Raw genomic sequence first — 19,549 nt, 5'->3', positions numbered from 1 at the left:
GCCTTCTGTTCTTTCTTACATGTACCTTGTTTGTCTTTCTTTACACACAAGGACATGAGATTGTATATCATGAGATTTTCCAAGAGTTGTGCATTCCAACAAAATTGTCAGAACAACCAAAGCCATACTTCTATTGGGGGATAAGCTATAATAAAAATACAATCGTCTGTTTGTTCATTGCAAGAAAATGATTAATTTTAAAAACATGTTCGCCTGTATTATCATTGTATTGCCTTGAAAAAAATTGTACGACATCACATGCAACACTGATCTACACATTTGTCCAAATACCCTGATATCACAACATACAAAAAAGTGGGACAAGTCGACTTCTCAAACTTTATAAGTAGATTTACTGTATCCCAACACACCATTCGTAGTATTCAGATCCCACAGACCAACAAATAGATGCCAAGACATGAACAATACACAAAAAATCCTGGTTCTCCCATGGCCTAAGTTGTTGCTGTTAAAAGACTGGAAAATATGTTACCAATCCTCGTACTACATGTATCATTCTACTAACATAATTCCACCAGGGTACATAATTCCGCCACACTGAAAAGTTACGTCCAAAAAGATCTCCAACCCAGCACCCCGCAGTATAATGTACTCCTGTGTATCTTAACTATGCATACATGGGGGGTGCTGCACTGGAGATCTCTCAAACCAACTTTTTCAAAGTGGCAGATTTATGTAACCAGTCGGTTTAATGTTAAAGGAGGTTATCATTTTCAATTTTCTACATTGTGTTCTACAAGACATTGCTTATCAAGGCAGAAAAGTTATGGTAGTTTATAGTGAGCCTGGAAGTCCTAAATATTACCAGAACCTAATATATTACATGTACTGACAACTTTTGTATGTGCAAAAATATGGCACTGATTTTAACCTTTAGATAACACCAATATGCTAAAAGAAACTAAAAAGTAGTTGAAGCATGTGTCATGTGTCAATGCACCGATACTAAATGTTATGTTCCACTGTTCAGAAAATATACTGAAAGGATAGTGGTAGTTTTTACTGAAGCCCAGACATATCTGGAGCATTTGGATAAGCAACAGCTTGTAAAAATATGTCTTTCAAATGCAATTTTCTACAAGAAATTCTTGGTCCAACACCGTGGAATATTCAAACCCTACATCTTGACAATTTATCCTTAATACATTTAACCTTTTCCTGCTGTAGTAGCCATTTGGCACCAAATTTGTATTGGTTATGGGATTTGACGGCAGGAAGAAGGTTAACATTACATTCAAATCAAAGGAACTATGCATACACTCAACATAGATAAAGTACATGGAAGCAATGTCTTCTATAATGAATATATTACACGAGCAACGAATCTGCATAATACACTGTACATTCTATCAATAGCTTAAAAGCAGAATAACCATTTTGACATATTGCAAATTGTTTTTGAAATAGAATTCTAAAAAAAAAAAAAAAAAAAAGATGACATGGTGTATTTTGATTGTTACAAGAAGAATTTATGGATGAGAAATTATCTTAGTTTTCTATGATAATGTGTACTTTTATAAAATGAAAAGAAAATACACATACCAGAATGTGGAAATGAATGAGTATGTCATGGATCGAAATAGAAACTTCACTTTTCCATAGGGTAGCTTACCAAGGTGATGGCTTTTCTAACCGTATGACAACATTGAAACTTCTACTTGTCACATATGAAGCATTTGATGTAATTCTGCATAGAAACAATCTACACATTTCGTTCATGGCAAAGTATATCAGGTCCATGTTGACTAAATTGTTCTGTAAACTTACATACAGAAGCTTCTTGTAAGCTAAATGACATCATGTAGTTACACCCATTTTCCACAAGAGGCTGGGATGAATGACTGTGCGAGCCAAAATTTTGACAGATAAAGAACAATTTCCACATTTTGAGTGTTTTAAATCATACTTTACATCTTGCATCATATCCCAATTGTCAAAACGTGGTTAAACTTCATACAAATCCAATTTCGGTCACGTGGTATGGTTGCTCAGCAATCGCCGCCTAGGGACCTTAACCTTTAAATTAGCACACTGTAGCAGCCGTTTGGCACCCAATTCCCTATTGGTTACAGAGTTAGGCAGTAGGGAGAAGGTTAAGTGGGTATGTCACAGGACTGCGCACCAGTTAGTGTAGGTTTGTGCCCACAATAAGAAAGCCCTGCGCAATCATTTTGCGCAGTCCTGTGAGATATCTCTGGGTATTTAGTGATTGTAGTTTCAAGGCTACTTTGTAGTCTGTGACTTTCGTTTTCTTTCGAAAGATATCTTCTGTTACTCTTGATACTCTGGAAAAGTTTATTCATATCTGCAAAAAGCCCATTAACATGAGCCAGTCACAATAAAGGCTCTGCTCCTGAGGCGTCGCCAAAAAAATTGAACTTGATGTAGCAGTATGCACATTAAACTTGTCCTTTTGGTCACTGTTGCTGGTCACCCTCAGCTGCCTCCCCCTCATTTGCTGCTTCATCCCCCTCTCCGACCCTGACCCCCTCTCCCCAGTGGAAGCCACCAGGCCTGTCCTCCTCTGGAAGGGGGGCGTAATTGGGGTCCTCAGGGGGAGCATCGAAAATCCATTTCCTGCATTTTACGAATGAAGGACGATGGTTAAGTTTCCTTACTGGCTGTTAATTGTTGTGATTACCATATAAAGTCCTACATGTAAACAAATAAACAAATGTACTTCTAACAGTCAATACCAAACAATATCATTCCTGATGTCACTAAACATGCATGAAAAAATTAATGATAATAAAGAGTACATTAGTTTATGTTATACAGTATACCGGTAGCAATTCTAGCACTAGTATCATATAATCTGTGCTTGACTCTCTGTAGTGGTTTAAAGTGCTACACTGATAAGGGCCCCCATGGAAATCAGTTACTCAATTTTTAAATAAAAATAAATAAACATATAAATGGCAGCATAACAAATTTGACAAGAGACACCCTAACTTTTTCCAAGAAAACTGTCATGTGAAAGGATGATATAATGATTATACATGTATCTTGGGTGGCAACAAGAATAAATAAACAGTGTAAGTGATCCGTAACCAGTGAACATTTTATAAAATTCTACTTTTACTCTTAGTACATTATTAAAGGTAATAGATAAAACATACAGAATCCCTGGTGTCTTGAGTATCTTGAAGCCCCCTGGCTGTTCAGGGAAGACATCCTCAAGGAAGTAGTAAATGTGTCCAACAGCAATTCCTAAGGAACATGACAAAGAAACATGCTCAGAATAAGTTCCACAAGACAAATGAACATCAAATGAACATCAGCAAAGGGTGTATCCAAACATTTCAACTGCAGTGTTCACACATTATATATTTGCTTGGCCATGGTCAAAAGCAACAACTTGGCATGCAGTTGTGTTGTTACAAGTGTTTGCTTCTTAAAGAATCACTCACTCATATGCATGATCAGTATCAATTTTAATGTCTGTTATTTTCTGTCTTGTGGGAGTTAGATGTCTGATGCTTGCACCTTGTCTGGGAGCTAGAAACCCTCACAAGAATTAAAGGAGCCCAAAGTGATTTCAGCTTGTTGGAAGTCGGATTTTCAAATTCAATTTTCTAGCCCTTTCTATACATGTTTGAATAACTCCATCCAATTGAATCTCAACTTTCATGGAGCAAAGATGCGATGTCGTTGTATGATGAGAACTAAAAATCTGGGTGCTGATTTTCTGGTGGTCGCATTGAATAAACGTCTCCTTGTGCGGCTTGTTTCTATGCTCTTTTTAAACACCCAAAGTAGGAAATCATGATCAGGGCTCGAAATTCATTTTTGGAAATAGGTGCACTGGTGCACCCAACAACAAAAATTAGGTGCACAGAAAAAATTTTGGGTGCACCACACAAAATAAAGTTGAATGTCAGCAAAACAAAATTACCAAGTTTATCGCTCTTAAGAACTACAATCTGTAATTCTATAGCTAACTAGATACATCAAGTAGAATACAACGAAGGGTAATTTTAGCTATTCTGTCTAAAAGTCAAGTAAGTCAAGATACTTACATTTCAAGAGTATTAGTGTACAATAGTACCCTTACCTTATAGCCTACAAAAATATCTAGGTGCACCAGTGCACCCACAGTCAAAAATTAGGTGCACAGCTCCAATTTTGGGTACACACAGGTGCACATGCACCCACTATTTCGAGGCCTGATGATAGAAATGTGCTAATATGAGCAAGTTAATGTTGATATCATACAGAGTGCCACATCCAGAATATTTCCAGTTTTAACATTTTGAAATTGCTTTGGGCTCCTTTAAAGGCAACATATCCAAAGATAATACAACTTACAAGCCCTTGTAATAGAATGTACATTGTACTTACCTAACAAGTCGACTACCACAGAGTTGCCCAGTAGTAAAGAGAAGCCGAACAGCACCCAGGGTAGGTAGGGTGCCTGGAAGTTCAGCAACCCGAAGAAGTTCATCCTGACGTAAGGGTTCCTTCTGCTCCACACGTACACGAGCATGATGGTGAAGGCCTGGCCCAGGAACACCAGGTTCACAAAGTACGCAAAGATCTACAAAAAGTAGTCAAAATTAGTATCTTTCTACCAAAAGACAGAGTTTACTATTGCATCTCAGAGAGGGAAGCTGGAGAAGCATTGCGGTAAGTGGGGAACTTTATGATTGGATTATTACTATTTATTGATTACTAGTATGTTCTTTACGCCTAAATGTCAACAATTACAATTTAAGTTTGTTATTCTTGGTTCAGTACTTTGTTGTATTTTTGATTCGTTGAAAGGCACGCATCATCTTTTGTTTTTTATACTGAACTAGCTGTCCTTGTTTTTTCATGTAGCTTATAGTTTATCATGTATATTTGTGATTATCTGTATTTGTATGATATTTTCTTGAATAAAAAAAGAAAGATCTACAAAACAGTGAAAGGACATGTTGATGAGGGTAAGACATCCAGGTAATAAGATACGCCAAAAACAGTTACTCAAGTAACTGGATAGAATTTTGAAACAGTCAGACATTTCAGACAGCATCCGTATAAAACATGGTTCTCCAGTTCTCCCCTTTAGTCCCTGATGAAAGACAGTGGATGCTGTCAGAAACATTGACTGTATGAAAATTCTATCCAGTTGCTTGAGTAATTGATTTGGAATGAAAAGACTTACAGTCAACAGACATTACCCTTCACAAATTGTAAAGGAATATGAATGTACACAAAAATATCTAGGTGCACCCAGTCAAAAATTTGGTGCACACATGTGCACATGCACCCAGTATTTCCAGCCCTGGTCTATGACAGCATGTATGTACATGTATGTTTTACATTTTCAGACCCATGGTCTTATGTAACTTACATGCTTACAATATACTCAATATATTACAGTCACTTTATCCTATTGATTCTAGCATTCCACATCCGTCTGTTTAAATGATAGCATGATCACTTGAGATAAAGAAATGAAGAAAAGGTACCATCATGAGGGTTCCTCCAAACAGGAACATGAAGAAAAAGTCGGCTGTTTTTCCACGAAAGGACCCCTCCTCTAGCATCCGGCAGTACCGGTACCTGTTGTCACTGGTTAAGGAGACATGGTCTTCTCACATAGCTCAACACATTAAACAACAACATTTCAAAAATCTTACTTTTTATGTAGTTTATTGTTTATCATGTATATTTGTGTTTATCTGTATTTCAACTATTTGTATAATATTTTCTTGAATAACAAAAAAACAACTTCTAACTTTACAAAAAAGCCCATGTATTATGATATCAAGTCACATCAAATATGCATAACATTTGCAAATGGAAGGATACGTGAATATCATATTAAATAAGAAGTTGAATCCTATCGTGCCAAAGAAGAGGAAGTTTGTGACGAGCCGCCATACCTGCAGAAAGAAGCAACCAAATGTTTGAATTCAGCCAGCCTGAAAACAATATATGGTGGCCGCACACTTACATTATAATATATATGTAACTACTATAGGTTCCCAGATAACAGGGCCCTTTTCAGAGTTTTTAGGTTAGACTGGACTGTATTATATTGTTAATTCATTTATTTTCTCAGGGATTAAATTTCGCAGTAGGAGCGGAAAGGAGGTTGTCGCAGTGTTTTAAGTTTGCAGCTGAAACAATTCTTACAAAATTACATAAGCTCAGAGTCTGGGTGAACAGGCACCACGAAATCGAAAAAATCAAAATAAATTATAAAACAGCCATGCACATTTAAGGATTTGCAGTTTCAAAATGCAAGATATAGGTTACACTTAATTTTCCAATCTAGCTATACAAAGGACTTTGTAAAAACCCAAAGGGGCGAGTACGCCGCTCCATGGATTAGAACCTGCGCCAATTCCGATCCGCACGGCTTGGGAAATCAACGCGCTAACCACTAGGCTAAAAGGTCCAGACCAGTTAGACTGGTCAGTTAGTGGAGGTTGATCCCCACTGTTACACTACTCCCCCTTTAATTTCTAGACTCGTCCCGAGTCTCCGAGTGCGATATCCCTGTGTGATCTGATCGTTACTCACAGGGCCGGTGTGGGAACCACTGTAAAAACCCAAAGGGGCGAGTACGCCGCTCCCAGGATTAGAACCCGCGCCAATCCCGATCCGCACGGCTTGGGAAATCAACGCGCTAACCACTAGGCTAAAAGGTCCGGACCAGTTAGACTGGTCAGTTAGTGGAGGTTGATCCCCACTGTTACAACTTATATCTGAAAGACTCATACTGTGTTATATCATGTAATAGTTAACTTACCTGGTACTGGTAGAGTATAAGGTCAGGGTTGAAATACAGCTGGAATGGTGTGATGATATCTAGTTGCTGAAAGAAAGTCAAGAATACTTCTTATTCTTAAGTTCTACTTTATCACTAAGTTACCTGTTACATTATTGCATTGAAAAACAATTTTCAAAACAACATTTACGAAAAAAAAATTCCAATTGTTGCTGCTACGCTATGAATATGATGTGCATCATATCTTTCAATTTCACCCGCCACGATTCTTACTTGATCATATTTCCGGAACCTTAATAAAAAAAAAAAATTGTATAATAATTTCCGGCTGACGTGTACTTCTAGATATCTGGCACGCGTTTGCAAAAATACTAGATCAGACTGGCACTTTTGAGAAAAAGACTGCTTAATGTATCGTCTTGAAACAAATCTGCACTCCTCTTACACGTGTATATATGTAATTTGACGGACAGTTCAGCAAGGATTTAACGAAGTACACAAGAAGTAAACAACCGGTCTTCTCCACCCCCCCTCCCCCTTAGTGCAAGGTGTGGATATATCGATCCATCTCTCCGGTAAGGTACAATACACGCTGCTCAAATTTTCACAGTATGTTCTTGAAGATGAGGACTCACCACAGCGATGGTTGTGAGGACGGAGGCTGTTGTGTAGGCCCGTGTGATGAGGGGCATCTGTAGGTACTCTTGCTGGAAGGTTTGGTACGCCATCTTGGTGATTCTTGGATCCGGCATGCACCGCGGGACCGGCTCGCCACGTCACCTTTACAAGGGGGCGCCAAGTTTGAAATTTCGGGTTGGGAAAACTTTGAATGTTTTTAAAATGCCCAAAAGGAGAGAAACTGTACAGACTGTACTTCCTAACGCTCTTCAGTTTATCAAATGCAAAGGACATCAGTATACATTACTGTAGCAAATTTGTGGTTGACAACTGGACACACATGTGACGTTTAAATAACCGGTGGTCAAAGTTTGTTTATAACAAAAATATTGTTAAAATGTGGGAAATAGTACTTCTTATCGGCACTATTAGCTTACCTAAAGGAAGCATCCCTAAGGGCTAGATTATATCGTGAAAGATCGAGTTGGTTCTCTGGGAATGCAAATCCTGCCAGGCTTTGGTTTACCTGAGCAACAAACTGACACCTGTGGACACCTGTCGGCCGGAGCAGAAAGTGCAGAACTCATAGTGCACACGTACACGATGTGAGCATTTCGGGGTTAACATCATACAAAGGACATTATACCAAGAAAAGTTTTACAACACCGGCCTCTATCTAGATAACTGAGGGGTCGTGTGGCGCAACGGCAGAGCGTTCGACTCAGTACCAAGAGGTCCCGAGTTCGAATCCTGTCATGTCACCGATCTTGTGCACTTGGAAAAGGCACTTTACACGACTTTCCTCACTCCACCCAGGTGTGAATGGGTACCTGACTTCGGTTGGGGAAAGTCGTATTGAGGTCACCTGGTGGCGCCGAATGGCAGCCGTCCAGACCCTTGCGACAGTTCCACAAAATGCAAATGTGGATAAGATATTATATATGTTGTGTATTGTGTGAAACCTGTAATACCCTGCATCAATTCAGCACTAGAAAGGCTGCCATTGCGGGTAATTTCTGACCAATAAAAACCATTATTTAACTTTCGATACTTCCAATAATAAAACTTTGTTTACCCGAGAAAACCATGAAAACGGAACAATATGTATGTGTAATTGCTTGAAAGTTAATTTACATTGGTTGAATTCATTTTGAAGCAGGATTGAAACTATTCTCTCCGGCGCACCCAAATTAGGTTTGCACTGAACTGAACCAGGCTTTGTCAAGGGATGAGTAACATGACGCCACAGAAGCGGTGGATCCGGACTCGCTCATTCCTGAAAAAGTTATGAACACAAATCGTGATAATTTCATCTAATGTCTAGTTGTCGCTCAACTAAATGTGCATATTATAATTCAAAATTTGGTCCCTGTTGCTAGTGAACATTGGTCTATTAAATATGCTGTCATCTATCATGAAATCTAACTGAGATGGTACTAGTATTGCTAGTGGGTACTTGTTGAGGGCATAGGGCGCAAACGACGTGCTAGTTTCAGTCAGAACAATGGCGCCAAGGAAGAAGCCGATCGCGAAGAAGGCCGAGTCGGACGAGGAGCCTCCTCGGAAGAAATCGGCGCCCCCGATCTGCTGCCCCGAAGTCTACCTTACTCGGCCACCGCAACCGAAGATGAAGAAACATGGACAACTGGACGACGACCAACTCCGACAGTTTTTCGAGGAGGTCTGTATATTGGTCCGCAGTGGTGTACGCCGGTGCCATTTTTTTACTTGTCACCACAGCTCAGAAACCGTAAAATATAACCCCTTTTTTCTGTTGCTCCCTTTGACGTCACACTAGAAAGGCTCTCTTTATCTTTTTAACGTAAAATCCAAGTAAAGCTCTCATGAAACCTGCCAAATCAACCATGTAGAAGCATATACTGTGTACATGTACGTTCGGTGAACAATGATGTTTGTAGGCACATTGTTGGTACAAATAAAGTATGTTGCATGTGTAATTTGCTGGTCTCTTAGCGTGGAGGACTTTGGAACTACATATTTGTTGGGAGGTGTGCAGCTAGATTAGCAAGTCTGCGGTTCCGTAGAAATCTTGTACATGTACTTTGTCTAGATCTGTGTGGTTATGAAGGTATTTCTTGTTTCCTATAGGGGTTTGTCCTCGTTAAGGACTTCTTGAAGCCAGAAGAACTCCAGCCCGTAAGAGATGATATTGAACGCCTTGTGGACGACCTGGCGGAACGGCTGTTTAAAGCGGGCAAAATCAAAGGTTATTTGATAGCAATAGTTAAGCGAACAAACATGCATTGTACGTAGTATATATGCCACTCCACACCTGCTTGTAGTGTTTACCTTTGAGTTAGCTTTGAATAGATATGTACCAGACCATACAAAGGTCGACCTATCACCTCCCGCTCTTGTATGAAATTCAGTATTAATCTCATTACTATAAGAATAGGTTATAATCAGGTTCAGGTCCGGACCTGGACCTGATCCTCTAGACCTAGGGCGAACCGGGACCTGAATTTTCTGTCAGGAGCTCAGTGTCCCACACCTATAACGTATGACCTTTTCTTTCTCTGGTCTGTCTTTGCATTGCCATATTCTGTTCCCCCTGAATATTGTATGCAGGTGAAGCATGGATTTAAGACATTGGTGGGACACGTGCACATCCAAAACAGTAAAGTAAATGCGATATAATTGATATTACGAAAACTTTACATTTCTAGATAAACACAAAGATGCCAGCTTGTTCAAGCGACTTACCCTACTCGAAAAGGAATACCCCGGAACTGCCGTCATCTTGCACAAGACTGGGAAACTACCACAGGTACCCCATAAACGTTTCCTCCTTTATAACTACACTGGAAGTTATGCGCTGCGGGACTGCATTCTTCACACTGCAGCAGCGACACCTAGCTGCAGTGCGAAGTAGAACCAGTTAGTTTTGCAGTGAGGAAAGTGGCAGGCTAGCCTCCTTTGCAGGCTTCCCGGGCAGCGACGGCGTTTATTTTGGGGGGGAGCGCTGATTCGCGAGTTTCAACTTATCGGGACCGTATACGTATCTGCTAGGACAACGTATCTGCTTGGAGCCCTTAGATACGGTCCCTCAATCAGATACGGTCCCGAAAAGTTGAGAATCGCGAATCAGCGCTCCCCCTCCCTCAAATAAACGCCGTCGCTGCCCGGGAATCTTGCAAAGGAGGCTCGTTACAGACGGTCACCGAAACGTCGGCTAGGTATAAACTCTTGAATGCGCACTAACTTTGTTATCCTGTGATTTGCCAACCTGACGACACTATCCGCAGATGATATAATCACAGCTTTAGAATATGCCCAAATGCGATGCTGCATCATGGCTGATACATTCTGAGGTTTTCCTGTAGGGTTTTCGAGATCTTTGGTCTAATGAGCGCCTCCTGAACGTGATGGAACAGCTGGTCGGACCTGAAGTCGCTGGAAACCCCGTCTGGAACCTCCGGACGAAGGTCAGTATCATCACATGCATACAACGAGCCGCTAGGGAGCAAAATCTAATCATTTCGAGGTTGCATACCAAATATCAAGAAGAGAGAAAGCTAGACAGACAGAGAGACACACACACACACACACACACACACACACACACACGCACGCACGCACACACGCACACACGCACGCACACACACACACACACACGCACACACACACACACACACAAGCGGACGCATCTGCCTAGAATATAGCCTAATTTTTTTCATAAAGGTTATAAAGATCACAGTAAAACAGATGATTAAGAATATCACATTATGAAAATATGTAAACAGTGTTGATTGTTGAATAAGGAAAGGAAAGTGATCTCGAACCAGTTTAGCTCAAATGAACTCAATGAACAGATGAGCTACTCTTCCACTGGTCGTGACAGAGGAGACAGACGCTATGTACAGTATTTACAGGTTCATTGTACCGGGGAAATTCCCCTAGCTCTTTTCGACAAGCACAATGAACAGTGGACCACGGCTTAACGTCCCGTCCTAAGGACTGCGATCTTTGACGGTAGCGTGCATGTCGGGTGAGCGACACAGCCAGGATCGAACCCGGGGCTTCTAGTTCCAGAGGCAAGATCGCTAACCACTGGACTACGCACGCTACCTGATTGAATAATGATCTGTGACCAATAGGCGAGCGAGAAAAAAGGCGATTAAGCCAATGATAAGTTTGTTCCTTCATCCTTAAAGCAAAGTGTTAGATGAGTCTCCAACCTCTCACGTCTACCTTCTTTTTTTTAAATACCAGACACCCTACAACGAACAAACAGAGGTCCCATGGCATCAAGGTAAATCTTTCCAATAGTATACAATTATATTCATGAATGTGTCATTGCTATCGTTATGCAGAGTATCACCCAGAGTGTCTAAAGCCTTGGAAATCACTTCCCCAAGTGATAATTTCTTTCCCACCAGTTGTTATTTCATCTGTTTACCACTGTGGCCGGTCGGTTAATTCTCCTCCCATTTTCGTTGCGGTACCTTGAAAATATGGTTTCATTTTAGGCCATGCTGATTTGATTGTAATAATTGGATGACATCTTCTGGGAATCCCCAAACTAATGCGAGCGTGCGAATAACAAAAAAAAGTTTGGTAAAAAAAAGTTGCTTTCATCATCAAATCTAAGTGCCATGGTCAGGAAAGGTTGAAATATGAATAAACACATAGAGTATGGTCTACAGAATAACATATTCTTCTTTTTTTCTCTCATATTTTCTGCTTTGACTTTGAAATTTGCTTTGGCATACTGCGAAATTACTATCTGTTTCCCAAAATATCTTTCGGCAATTCACGGCATATATTTATTTGCTATTTTGTAGCTGCTTTGTGCGATTTACAGTATGGTTGAAAACGTTGTTTTTTTGGAAAACGGACGAAAATTGATGCACGCGCGGATGTCATCCATATACTAGAATGCATACTAGATCGCTTGTTACTCATGTTGTAGATGATGAGTTCTCTGAAAATGTTAGATATTAAGTAATAGTCGATTGTTATGTATGTGTATGCATTCTTGCCATACTTTGTACCATGTACAATTGTCGTGCAATAAAAGTCTTCTTCCATATAATCAAATCATGATGGCCTAACTCAATACCTACCGATTTCGTATCTCTTCCTTCCGACCGCTTAGACAACGCGTACTTTGACGAAGAGGCGCTCGGCACGCTGATTCCCACGGCGTGGATCCCGCTGCTGGACGCCACGGTGCAGAACGGGTGCATGCAGATGGTGCGGGGCGGGCACCGCAAGGGTATCCTGGCCAGGCACGTCTGCTGTACGGGGGGCACGTGGTACGTGGAGATGGCCAAGGAAGGAATGGATCAGACTCTAGGTACGTTGGATATAGTGGAGGGGCGTTCAAAAAGGTCAGCGACAAAGCCTAAATACTCTAACTCCGAATAATGCTTAGGTCTCAATTGCGTCGGTACCCGTAGGGTGTGGAATCCCGCACAATTGCCTCACGGCGTCTATTTGTTACCGGGTCCCGCGTTGATTCCAAGTCCAAGTTAAGATGACTCGGGGTCCCGGCCCGACCCAAAAATAGCTCGGCAACCGCAGGGTGTTCGACGGGGCAACGTAGGGTCACGCCCGAAAATGCAAAAAAAAAACAACCTTGAACAATCCGACGGGGCCCCTTTTTCCAATTGGGACGAGATCATAAGGGAGGGAATGCTAACTACTAAAAGTGCCATTCAAAAAGTTCTCGGCCTCACCGGCCGTAGGCAGGGACAAGAGGCACAAACGATGTTTCAGGGTATAATCATAATGCATAAAATATCAATGTCCGCCAAAACTCAAGTCTTTGGGGCCACCGGCTTGACGTCACCATTCGAAAGGACGACTTCAATCCCTTACAAGTAAAGTTTGTTGTACTCACAGGATGTGACCTGACCAAAGACGTGGTGACATGTGAGATGACGTATGGCAGTGTGCTCCTCTTCAACAATCTCACACCACACAGGAGGTACGCACTACTCTCTCTTTCTCTCTCTCACCGAATACACATTCAGTGGAGTGGCAGGAAGTGAGTGGGAAAATGGTGTCACCGCAAAGATCAAACTACATACAGTTCAGAGGTGATAGAACTAGTCGTTTATCAGACATGTACAGAAAGTTGCTCTGATGAAGGGAAACGTCTGTAGAGAAGAAAAATAAGTTTGTGCACCTAAGAAAACAATGTTGAATGGATTTACAAACCTAATGAAAATATTTGTGGATACAATTCAGGTAACGTTGCATGTGATCCCTATAGCTCCTTAGTTTAATTCAACCTCTAGCACACTGAAGTAACCGTTCGGCACCCAATGCCCTATCGGTTACAGAGTAAGGCAGCAGCGAGAAGGTTAAAACTAGCCCTGCTTTCCGGTTCTATTTGCAGCCTCCCCAACATTTCTGACGACGTCCGCTGGAGTCTGGACCTCCGATGGCAGGATCCCGGTAAGCCGGCGGGACTGTGGGGTCTGAAGGGCAGTCTGCCCATGCGCTCCGCCAGCAACCCAGACCTGACCATAGACTGGGAGAAATTTGAGGCGGTTGATCGTAATAAACAACAACAAAAGAGTGTGGTGAGTTCCAACTGTACATTCTAGAGGGGCATTTGCTACTCTCCAAGCAGAGGAATGGGTCCGGCTGGTTTTTGACGTGTTTTAGGCGTTTTTGTCTGGTTTTCTACATTGTCATGCTTTTTTTTGTGTGGGTTTGTGATATATAAAAACTTGACAAAGTAGAAAGCCCGACAAAAACGCATAAAAACGATAAAATCAGCCGGAACCACTCCTCTGCTTGGAGGGTAGCATTTGCAAGGGCTGGTCATATTCGTTGTACGGTCGTCGTACGACATTCTTGGAATAGTCGCTCATGAATCTTACAAAATTTTGTTACCAAAAAGACTTGCATCCTTGCATGTCGGCTGTTGGTCCTGTCATAGCCTGAAGTCACTTGAAAACTCTATGACAACAAAATCGCACAACGGCCTTTCGACGAATTTCGCCGTAAGCTAGCCCATTGGGTCTTAAGATTAAGATTAACACAGTCAAGCACTGTTTTAGAACCAGATGACTTTGAATCATTAATTTCTTTCTTAACACGAGGTCACCTTATTTCGTTGCATATCAAACCACATGTCGTATTTCAAGATTTCTAACATCGTGGACAAAGTCACGGACTTATAAATGTGGTCTACGAATCCTGGAACAAGGGCGCGATAATAGGAATACCTTTGAAGGAACATTGAAAGAATTAAGTAAAACAAAGACATCATGAGAAAAAAAAGTTGTCCAATTTTTAAGGGCCACTGCACAGCTTTTTTAATTGCGTTGATAAAGTATAAAATGATAATAACTTTTATTGTACATTAATATTCATGCCCTATCGGGCTGAATGCAGGCAAACAAATACAAAAGTAGTAATAAAGTATATATAGTAACAGGTATTACCATGCAGTCTAAAATATGGGTTTCAAACCACCAAAATGATACGCCGCGGCTTCTTCTACGACATTAATTTAATTTGCATGAGTTTTTTCCATTGTTATATAATTCTGTTCAACGTGCAATTTTAGCCTTTAGGATTACTGGATTAAAAGCGCAAAAATATAATATGATATTGATACTGCTCATTTTTAGATACTTTACAACAACCGCTTTACAACAACCGCGCGGGTGCAACGGACGCATTCTAGAAATACCCTCACACCGACAATTGTCAGGTCCAGCATACAGAACAAGCATGTGCAACCCGACAATTGTCGGGCCCAGCAGGACTAGGGTTTTAATATGCTGATTTCATGTATACATTAATGTCTTATTTTGCCTATACGAAGTGCTGAAGATATATCAGTTTAGAATCGTGTCGCGAGGAATATTTCCCTATGTGTGAAAACAGATTAGGCTCGATGGCAAACTGCCTGTATCCTCGCTCTCTCACAAATTCGTCCAGAACCCCGTCTAGAGGTGTGGGGTCGTGCCTCCGGGAAGTATGTATGTAAGACTTCAACTCCATAGCAGCGGCTTTGGGGTACAAAATCGCTTGCGTGCAACAGTCGTTGGCCTCGATCATGAGGTACAGATGTTTTGATACTCTTCTCAGCTCCAGTAGATGTGGCCTGGAGACTGCAAGAGCCGCTAGAACACTACAGACAACGGCAGCGAAGAAGAACCTCTTGTCTAACGCGAAGGTGCTCGTGCATTTTTGAACGAGAATGAAATGTAAAACGATTATTGCTGTTCCACCGACAACACCGACCCCTAGAAGTTCGAGCGCATTGATGATGATTCGTTTCGGTTTCGTCGTAAAGAAATCACGCTGATGATATTGCGGAGAAAATAGCTTGATGACCGCTTTGGTGGAGTTGATCTTCATCAGTTCGAAACCGTGGTATTTATGTTCTAGCTTGGTCCGTATGATGTGGTCGATGATGTCGAATGTCCCTTGCAATGCCAGAGCGTCGTCTTCCACGATAAGGATATACTCGGAGTTAAGAGCCAGGGTCTGGTTCAAACAGAAGGTGTAGTCTTCCTTCAGTTTCTCATGTCCACTTGAATCTGGCGGTTTTGGCTTATTCGCATGCTGGTATTTTGACCGAACGGATAAAAAAGGAGACAAAAAAGCGGCATCGGAATGAGAGAGGGGGTCAGAATCCACGTTACAAATCAGGACACGAGTCGAGAAAGACGTATTTTCTTGTAAGATCGCTGCAACTGTTTGCAGAAGATATCCTGGATTGTAAATGTTACCGTCCTTTGTCTTTAAGCGCCTGTTTACAGTCATAACCCCGATGGCGAGCGTCACTTTGGTGTGTGTCTCTACTGTAAGTTTCGAAGACCTGCCATCCGTTTTTGAAGCGAAGAATGCTTGAGCCTGACTCCTACGTTCGTCGTTGAATCTTCCCGCATAAGAGCTAGGATCCTCCCCTCCCATGTGGAGGTACTGATTGTAGTAGATGGAGAAGTACAATCTATGGCACAGTACGGGTAAACTTACACAGAACACCAAGGTGTACAGTTTCAAGATGGACGGGACGGACACACGGCGAGACATCGTAACTGATTGGGCAGTGAAAGGTGGATCAATCACGCACCTAGCACCTACTTGTCAAACTGCAGGTTACAATGGCGAACCTCTTTCCACAGAATGATCGTAGACACAACGCTTGCACGCAAACAGTGTATTTCAGTAAAAAAAAAAAACAATATCTGGTGATGTTGGTGCTTTAGACGTTTCTACCCCCATATACGATGATAGCGACAGACCAATGTCAACGTTGTCGGTGACTTTTATACATCTGTTTATCAAAAGACGTTTGATGGAACCGTACTTTTATCTTGAGTGTCGCCCAGCTTCAGACGTCTTTCCGTCAAGCCAGAATTTGATTGGTGACACGAAATGTTTCTGTTGAAGACGAATAACATTAAGTCAGCCCATTTTTCTCTTAAAGAATAAAAACAAAGAAAGAAATGCGTTGAGGGAATATAGAGATAGCGCATGTTATATGTTCTTATTTGTTTGCTTGAGTGAGAACGACTTAGATGGGGCAGGTAGAAACTTATAATTAGACTTCAGCCGGAGGCCATACCGATGTAATTGATAGCATAAAGTGTCTAATTACAGTTATAAACGCCATCAATATCGTTAACGTTTATTTAGTCAGATTAGAGGGACATTTTTCATTGCCTTCAGAACAAATAATAATGTACTTGCAATAGAAAGCAAAACATCTTCAAATGTTTCCTTGGCGTACTCGAGGCCACAAAAGTTGCATATACGTATTTTCACATTAAATCCGATATATGAGACCTTAAGCCTGTTTGAAGCTATCTGTATTTTTCGGAGCTAAGTCGCTATATGCAAACTACAGGTTTTAGTAGCAGCAGTGTCTTCTTGAAATTCGCAGCCCACGTCAGTTTGCTCATTTTGTCACCTTGACTAAGATAGTAGCTCGGAAATACACCCATTCTTTGCTCCCTCTTTCCGCACCCCATATTATTGCCGTTATTTGCAGAGGAATATCTGTCCTGTCTATAAATCGTAGGAGTTTTATAGACTTGTCATTCCTCTCAAAAATTCCGCACGGTAAATTATTGAGCTAACAACGGTGAATAGCTACTGTAGCTAGCATAGCCCAACCCAAGGTGCCCTGTAACTCACCAAAGCTTGTTACAATGTTGGACAATATATTTGAGCACCCCCGTACAACCAACACACCTTACAACTGCCATTCAACATCGTATGGACGCAAACGTCTATGGATTTAAATTGTATTGTGATACTCCAGCTTACCTGGGCAAAAGTTGGAGCGGCTTCACTAAACAATTTGCAAGAAAACACGTCGGACAAGGATGATATTTGCTGTGTTTGCTACCCAGATATCCCAGTAAATGGCGCTCTACTGAAAAACACCACTCCTATAAAGATTAAAACCTGTCCAGTGAGCTGTGACAACCTTGTACAACGCCCTCTCTCCTTCTTGCGTTGCAATGTGGAATTTCAGTGTCATTCTTATTAGAGAATTCATCCGAAGGAATTTGTGCGAAATGTGCCAATAGTCAAGTTGCTTTTGATTTCCACAGTAGTATAATTTAGAGAAATCATAAGATAGTACGTATGTATACATATGTGTCCATATGCAAAAAGACACTGTGACCTCGTGTTCACGTGACTACGACTTGCCCGAGGCAGTATGATCAGTCCTCACAAATACTGTCCTTCACCCCATGGCTCGTTGTTCAAGTTGTAGCCAGGATGTGACGTAACCTGCGTTTCCGGTTCTCATATCAGAGGCCTAGTTATTGTCCCATTTTGATGGCATTCTATAGAAAACAGGAAGAATAAAAGAAACTACCGAATAGTATAAAAATTCAATCGACGAGATCAATACATCACTGTTTAACTGTTTTATTCTTATTGTTTCTTTGTGCTTGACAAATAAGAAGTCTTTTATTTTGGGGCAAGACTGGAAAAGAGTCGCGTCGTCCTATCGAGTGGGGGGGGGGCGTAAAGCTGGCGGCCCCGTGTATGAGGGAACTTTATGGCGTGAAATCTCTACATGTAAAAGAACCCAACACACTTATCAAAAAGAGAAGGGGTGACCCAATGTGCTCGGCCAAAAATACGTTAGCTGTAGCAAACTGCACTAACAAAAGAAGCGCCATGTTCGACCGCTTAACCTTTGACTTAATTTTTTAGGACAACGTCACCGGAGCAGGGGATGAATTTGACGCCACCATCCAGGGACCGTGGATGACACGATGGGAAATCGTCAATCACAACAAGCACACTCGCTCAATGGTCATCCCTGGCAAGTAGGACACAACTCGGGATATGTCAATGGTTAAGACGACAATTTTAGAAATGCTTCAAGGACTGCAGCTGATGAAAAAACGGTATCAGCAAAGCATTTTCCTACCCAGAGTTGTCCGAGGCCCATACAATATCCTTTTTGTGGGCGTTGCTAGTAACTAGCTGTCAGCCAACTAGGGAGTCGGTTTTACTTAACGAAACATTCAGGGAATTCTCTGATTGGCTGAAAGCTGGTAACAGGCCACACCCACAAAAGTGGAAACCTCAGCCTGGTTTGGCAGATTCTCACCACTAGTATATTGTATCGGCCGAGGGCGAGGCTCTGCGTAGGAGAACACGAACAGCAAATGAACTTCAATGTTTGTAAGTTCAGGCCAATAGAAGGTTTTTCAGCACCAAGGAAATATCTAACATTTGGATCAAGACATCTGAACCACACGAAAGAAGCGATATCTTCAATCGTTGGTACTTGCATGAATAAGAATTTGTACATGTAGCAATGATGTTATGTGCTGTACAATGAAGATGGCATTATGAAGTTGTGGTGCTGTGCATTTCATTGTGAATTCTATGAGCAGATGGCAGTGTCAACATATACAAAATGGCTCCGCTTTCCTGTGACGGTTGCCTCACTTGTTCTACCAATACACATGCATATTTCCCAACGATAATGATATCATGTCTAATTCTAATGTCGAATGTCCCTAATGCTAACGATAACTATCTGAGCTGCTTTCTAACTAACGTTAGTGACAAGCAACTGCTAACATTACCTTGTATTGTTTCCTACAGCTGACTAGTATACAATGTAACTGATATGAAGTCGTTGTTCAATAAAGAGAATGATGAATAAAAACTTGAGATCTTCTTTGTTTTACTTCGTCGAATACAGTCAGCAACATG

General features: G+C 41.3%; 3 protein-coding genes across 3 annotated transcripts; 1 reads left to right on the top strand and 2 right to left on the bottom strand.

Annotated features, from left to right (window-relative positions):
* Positions 1 to 208: 208 nt before the first annotated feature.
* On the bottom strand, positions 209 to 7,512 carry LOC136439833 (derlin-2-like). Its single transcript, XM_066435460.1, has 7 exons — positions 7,378 to 7,512; positions 6,764 to 6,829; positions 5,818 to 5,891; positions 5,475 to 5,568; positions 4,363 to 4,558; positions 3,141 to 3,231; positions 209 to 2,598 (listed from the first exon to the last, which is right to left on the bottom strand). The coding sequence occupies exons 1-7, from the start codon at positions 7,492 to 7,494 to the stop codon at positions 2,439 to 2,441; spliced, it is 798 nt and encodes a 265-aa protein (XP_066291557.1). The 5' UTR covers positions 7,495 to 7,512; the 3' UTR covers positions 209 to 2,438.
* A 1,320-nt stretch (positions 7,513 to 8,832) lies between these two features.
* LOC136439785 (phytanoyl-CoA dioxygenase domain-containing protein 1 homolog) lies at positions 8,833 to 19,507 on the top strand. The gene is made up of 9 exons (XM_066435367.1): positions 8,833 to 9,041; positions 9,470 to 9,587; positions 10,048 to 10,148; positions 10,705 to 10,806; positions 11,594 to 11,633; positions 12,480 to 12,680; positions 13,229 to 13,313; positions 13,728 to 13,914; positions 18,533 to 19,507. The coding sequence occupies exons 1-9, from the start codon at positions 8,865 to 8,867 to the stop codon at positions 18,650 to 18,652; spliced, it is 1,131 nt and encodes a 376-aa protein (XP_066291464.1). The 5' UTR covers positions 8,833 to 8,864; the 3' UTR covers positions 18,653 to 19,507.
* LOC136439778 (post-GPI attachment to proteins factor 4-like) lies at positions 14,642 to 17,775 on the bottom strand. The gene is made up of 2 exons (XM_066435356.1): positions 17,627 to 17,775; positions 14,642 to 16,738 (listed from the first exon to the last, which is right to left on the bottom strand). Exon 2 carries the CDS (start codon positions 16,385 to 16,387, stop codon positions 15,161 to 15,163), a length of 1,227 nt encoding a protein of 408 aa, XP_066291453.1. The 5' UTR covers positions 16,388 to 16,738; positions 17,627 to 17,775; the 3' UTR covers positions 14,642 to 15,160.
* Positions 19,508 to 19,549: the final 42 nt, after the last annotated feature.

Source organism: Branchiostoma lanceolatum, chromosome 1, assembly GCF_035083965.1.
Source record: "Branchiostoma lanceolatum isolate klBraLanc5 chromosome 1, klBraLanc5.hap2, whole genome shotgun sequence".
In the NCBI taxonomy this organism is placed as follows: domain Eukaryota; kingdom Metazoa; phylum Chordata; class Leptocardii; order Amphioxiformes; family Branchiostomatidae; genus Branchiostoma; species Branchiostoma lanceolatum.
The sequence above is the reverse complement of the archived record's forward strand: the minus strand, read 5'-3'. Positions and strand labels throughout refer to the sequence as shown.

Bases quoted from the DNA above. Each gene is read 5' to 3' on its own strand.
- LOC136439833 (XM_066435460.1), bottom strand. From the start codon at position 7,494: ATGCCGGATCCAAGAATCACCAAGATGGCGTACCAAACCTTCCAGCAA. The intron at 5,892-6,763 runs GTAAGTTAACTA...TTCTTTCTGCAG, and splicing joins TTATACTCTACCAGTACCAG to GTATGGCGGCTCGTCACAAA. The intron at 5,569-5,817 runs GTATCCTTCCAT...CAGTGACAACAG, and splicing joins TTATTTAATATGATATTCAC to GTACCGGTACTGCCGGATGC.
- LOC136439785 (XM_066435367.1), top strand. From the start codon at position 8,865: ATGGCGCCAAGGAAGAAGCCGATCGCGAAGAAGGCCGAGTCGGACGAG. The intron at 10,149-10,704 runs GTACCCCATAAA...GTTTTCCTGTAG, and splicing joins AGACTGGGAAACTACCACAG to GGTTTTCGAGATCTTTGGTC. The intron at 13,915-18,532 runs GTGAGTTCCAAC...TTAATTTTTTAG, and splicing joins AACAACAACAAAAGAGTGTG to GACAACGTCACCGGAGCAGG.
- LOC136439778 (XM_066435356.1), bottom strand. From the start codon at position 16,387: ATGTCTCGCCGTGTGTCCGTCCCGTCCATCTTGAAACTGTACACCTTG.